At 44.1% G+C, this 4969-nt stretch overlaps 1 protein-coding gene across 3 annotated transcripts; it reads right to left on the bottom strand.

Moving 5' to 3' along the window:
* On the bottom strand, positions 1–4706 carry LOC112885036 (ultraviolet-B receptor UVR8). Of its 3 annotated transcripts, XM_025950708.1 has the most exons (7): positions 4110–4322; positions 3875–4016; positions 3227–3551; positions 2804–3153; positions 2316–2717; positions 1416–1794; positions 364–609 (listed from the first exon to the last, which is right to left on the bottom strand). In XM_025950708.1, exons 3-7 carry the CDS (start codon positions 3452–3454, stop codon positions 364–366), a joined length of 1605 nt encoding a protein of 534 aa, XP_025806493.1. In that variant the 5' UTR covers positions 3455–3551; positions 3875–4016; positions 4110–4322. The 3 variants fall into 3 exon arrangements, with proteins under 3 accessions (XP_025806491.1, XP_025806493.1, XP_025806492.1); XM_025950707.1 differs by lacking the exons at positions 3875–4016; positions 4110–4322 and adding an exon at positions 4351–4706; XM_025950706.1 differs by lacking the exons at positions 3875–4016; positions 4110–4322 and having other exon boundaries at positions 1–609; positions 3227–3454.
* Between the last annotated feature and the right edge of the window lie 263 nt (positions 4707–4969).

The following is a 4969-nucleotide window of genomic DNA, read 5'->3' as shown; positions in this document are numbered from 1 at the left end:
TAGAACAAGAGCTACAACTATATACATAGAGTATGAGCATGGCAATCTTCATGCGAAACAAAGATGAAATATTCACAACATGTTAAATCGTCAATCACAGGCCACCCACTTATGTTCGGATGGAACTGGCAATGAGAGCTGACTGTTATATTTACATGACTATCGACACAAGTTTGCTAAAGAGAACCAATCTTATGAACAACAGGTTGTTTGCCTTGCTGGTAACTATTTTCACAATGATCAGATGAGCTGCAGGTTGAGACTGCATGCACATATGCAGGGGGCAAGCTAAGCCGAACAACAGATTAGACCACGAAGGTTAGACGAGCGTATTTGCAGCAAAGAGGGTGATTGTAGTTGGAGCTAATTGAGGTCAATTTCGACTCGCTCTGGGGTCCCCCTCTCACTTTGCTGTGCAACAAGTTCGGTACCTAGCTGCCCTTTGTCCCCTGCGCCAAAGGCATATAGTTTCCCTGAATCTGTGAGTGCAAATGTATGTGCATTCCAGTATATGGAGTTCGTAAGGCTGATTTGAACCATCCTTTCATTAACTCTTTTCAAAGAAGTCACCAACTCAGGGCTAAGTATGTTAGTATGCCTGTTGTTACCCTGGAAATAACATTACATTCAGAATAAAAAGCAGATATAGTATGAAAAAGAGATGATACTTTTTAAATGGCAGAGAAGGGAACTAAGAAGTTACAAGGCATAAATGGGTTCCTAGCGACAACTTTCATTCTTCTCTACAAAGTCATTTTCTGTTTGAGCAGCAAAACTATATTAAAAATTCCAAAAGGAGGAAATGGTCTATGGGGAATTGCGTCTCCTTCAATAATTCAAGGTTAAAGCACAGAACGAATTAAGGGAAATTTCCAGTCAGTGTTGCGAATTTCACTTCTTTTTTTTTTATCTCTAGACAATAAGAACATGAACTTCAAATCTTTTCTGGGGAGGTTCCATGTCTATTTTGTTCTTACAAATGGTTTTCATATTTCCACTTAAAATGAATTTTATTTTATATGTAAACAGCTGGATAAAACACCACATGCAAGTATTTGCAGCAGCTGGTTAGCAAACCATATTTACTTCAATTGCATGAAAGATAGAAATGACAGAGTTTTTCCTGAACGCAGATAGCAATAACAAAAGAGTTTGTCCAGCAATATAGATTTTAATGCATCAAACAAAGAATTCATTACAGATAACTATGGTATAAAAAGAACCTCAGTAATATAATAGCTTGAAAACTGTGACTATCTGTGCTATTTACTGGTGTTGCAGTGGCAGATATACACAATTAAAATGATTGTACATGACATCAATATGCTATTTCTAATATATAAGCAAAATCGAAATCAGGTTGCACATGTTCTTGTTAAAAACATAAAAGGGCATAACAAAGTAGAGTGTCTAACCTCAGTTATAGTGTTGTGACCAAGACTTGATGATTCCCCGCATCCAAACGAGTAAACATCACCTTTATCTGATACTACAAATGTTGTGTAATCCCCGGTTGCTACATGGACAGCCTTCACACCGCTCAAAGCCTCAACTACCTTGGGAACAGATTCACATTCCTCATTGCCATGACCCAAGCAACCATAGCGCCCCCATCCCCAGGTGCAAACACGTCCATCCTTGCTTACAACCGCAGCATGCCATGCTCCAGCAGCAACTACCACTGGCTGTATGTTTAAATTTCGGAATTGCTCTATTAACTTAGGATATTTCTCATCAGTTCGTGAACCATGGCCGAGCTTCCCTCCTAACCCACAACCAACAGAAAAAACTGACCTGCAAAATTATGGAGATGCCAGTGTTAGGACATTCTCTTGTTGGTCATAACTATGAAGCACTGTGATTAAGAGAAGTATAATGTGTTCAAGTATTGTCATATCAACAAAGTTCATGAGGAAATCTATTATCTGCACTTATCGTATGAAATTTAAACAAGGATCCAATGAAGTATATCAAGATAATGAATAATAGATGCATTAGAATGACAGAGAAATAAATTAATTGACTAGCTTAGCAGACCCTTCCAGAGCTTGTTCTAAACATGGTAGATTTCCTATGTAACTCAGAAATCATGCGGCTTGTAAACAGACCATAGCATTTGTATCTCTTTCATGCTAAGGTTTACTTTGACATAGGAATGCAGTTTGATGACCTTGATTCACCTATTAGTTTCATCACGGTAAACTAAACAGGTTGTGAGGCAATGCAGACTGAGTTTTTCCTTCATAGAAAAAGATATTAGAAGTCAAACATCACAAAGTTGATCATGTTTTGCGTGATTGGGTGAAGGATCTTACATGCCAGTAGGTTCACATGCTAGCGCAAGGAGATAGCAATAGCCTGCAGCAATCTGCACAACTGGAATGTTCTCAAGAGCCCCTGTGAGAAGATGTGGCTGCACATCATTTGGCTCTGTCTGATGACCAAGTCTCGTGTCATTCCCCCATGAAAATGTATACACACGCCCCTCCCTAGACAACACAGCAGTAAAGAAGTTCCCAATAGCTGCCTGGACAACGTATATGTCCTTCAGTGATTCTACCACCTGTGGCGTAGTCACAACCCTGGAGCCTTGACCACCATATTCAACTTCTCCAAATGAGTCCTTCCCGAATGCATACACCCTACCAGCATCACTGACGAGCATTGTCCGTCCTGCTCCAGCTGCTGCTTGAATAATTCTAATCCCCTGCAATGATCTACAGGAGCAGCAACAGACGTTGAGCACTCTGTTCAGTGGCATTTGCATCAAGATTAAAATTAAACTGTAAATTCTGGATGTTACCTGACAACACGAGGTCTCCACTCCTCTTCTAAATTTCCATGGCCAAGCTGACCAGAGTTGTTGGACCCAAAAGTATACACAGCACCACTTGCTGTCACAGCAATGCTGTGACCAGGCCCAGCAATTGCCTGGGACTTTTCTCTCCGGCAACATGCTTCACCTGCCATTATAAATCTAAGAACTAGTTTCCAACTCCCACCACAGCATTGCTTAAAAAGTTCTCTTTCATGTGCAGTCATAGGCTTAAAGATAGCCCTTTTCTGACACAAATCCAACGCTGCGAGCTCCGACATTGACAAATCGAAATCGGGAGGGAAATTGGCAGGTTTCCTGAAGAATGTGCATGTTGCCTATTGCAAGCAGAAGGTCCATCAGTGGCAATATCAATTCTACAATGGAGAAAAGGTACAAAACATTACTTGCCTCCAAGTGGGCGAGGTCCTCAGGGTCCAGATTGCACGATGTGAGGACATGGAGGACAATTGACGGGTTTGCAGCCAATGGGAACTCCCCTGGAGCAGAGTCACCAAAGCAAAGGCGCTGCGACCGCTGAAATGATTGCTGCAATGGAGTAACAAGAGCAAGAGCATCATCCACGATGAGGTGGAGGGGGAGAGATGAGGAAGCTCCGCGGCTGGTTGTGGCATCCATCAGCCACGGCTGGAACTTGCGCTGCCCAATGCTTTTATCTCAAACAAATTTGTGATGATCTTGGCTGACCAATGGTCGACTAAGACACTGGACCATCCTGCAATGTGAAACGCATTAATACCATGACATGCATCCACAATCAATAATTGAGGGTTACTTTCGCAATAAGCTAATCAACAACCCTTTGTCTAGCACAATTAAACAAGAGATTATTATATTAGTCAGCCAAACCAGATGAGTGGATGAGAAAGAATCCATCCAACCAATCCACATAACAATTAAGAATCATAGCCAAACAGAGCATATCCGATCTCCTAAAGAACTCACATACAGAGACTATGCTCTGACAGACAGAGATGCAAATTAATTCTGAAGATCAAGAAGAAGAAGGGCGGGCGCAGGTAGAATCTCAAGCATCACCTATACTCAACTAAGAACTCTGCACGAAGAAGATTGCAGGAGAGGGGAAGCTTGATCCTGAAGAGGAAGATGGTGCCACTGGAAACCTTCAGAGAGAAAGCATATTCCCCCAACTCCACCCCAAAAGCCTACCTTTCTTATCCTATCCAACAATTACCAAACGATATCCTCAGTTCATCAGCGCTGCACACAAGCGAGATTCCTATCGCATGGGTGGCAAAATATCAGTACTTACTGACAGCAATAAAGGAAAAGCTCCGATTAGACGGACGAACAGGATCCATGAAATTTGGTCACGATTCACGAAAATCGGTACCCAAAAAACTCCATCTTTGAGCGCAACCCACCAATCCAGACCACGAAACATCGCCAGGTAATCGTCAATGTAATCGGCCCCCATCATCGGACCAAAGGCCGAAGAACCCACACTGAAAATACTGCAGCACACAACAAGAAAGCATCCGAGAAATCCTTACCCCCAATTCCCCTATCAATCAGCCCGCGGAGGAGTCAGGGCAAGAATCGGGCTCTCGTCGGTAGCGGCACGATCGGCGGTCAGGTCAATCAACGAACCCAATCGGGGATTCCGGCCGCCAGCGCCAGAGACGGGGGAATCTGGCCAAGAAACAGGGAGGGAGGGAGGGAGGGAGGGAGGGGAGGGAGGCGGCAGCGACTGGCACGGCACGACTTCTCCCAATAATGATATGGGGAGGAAGAGGGAGAGGTTGCTGCTTGGACGGGCAACTGCGGGCGCTGCGCGTGTATTGTTTTGTGTACGTGCCTTTCGTCGCTGCCGGGATGGAGGCAGCGCGGGGGCAAAGGCGACGTCGTGGGGGCGCAAATTGCCGCGGCCACCCCCCACCGTACCCCTGCCGTGCGCCGGTGAACCGGTTGCTCTAGGTGTGGACATGGTGTCACTGCCCTCGTGCCTTGCTGTTTCTGATGTCAATCGGTCGTTGCCCCTGGACAGTGTTACTGCAGTTACTGTGTTGCAATACACGATTGCGTAATTAAGTGAGATGACGGTGACGATGGGTTCCATTAGCGGTATTATTCAAATCTTTACTAATGGGTGTCCAACTAGATTCAAGTTCT

The sequence above is a fragment of the Panicum hallii genome, chromosome 3 (genome assembly GCF_002211085.1).
Source record: "Panicum hallii strain FIL2 chromosome 3, PHallii_v3.1, whole genome shotgun sequence".
In the NCBI taxonomy this organism is placed as follows: domain Eukaryota; kingdom Viridiplantae; phylum Streptophyta; class Magnoliopsida; order Poales; family Poaceae; genus Panicum; species Panicum hallii.
This window is presented reverse-complemented; position numbering and strand designations above follow the sequence as displayed.

What these genes read in the sequence shown, in the direction of transcription:
- LOC112885036 (XM_025950707.1), bottom strand. Translation starts at nt 3,454, where the DNA reads ATGGATGCCACAACCAGCCGCGGAGCTTCCTCATCTCTCCCCCTCCAC. An exon ending in AGGACCTCGCCCACTTGGAG is followed by an intron (nt 3,154 to 3,226) that starts GCAAGTAATGTT and finishes TGCTTGCAATAG; the next exon opens with GCAACATGCACATTCTTCAG. An exon ending in GTCACAACACTATAACTGAG is followed by an intron (nt 610 to 1,415) that starts GTTAGACACTCT and finishes TGTTATTTCCAG; the next exon opens with GGTAACAACAGGCATACTAA.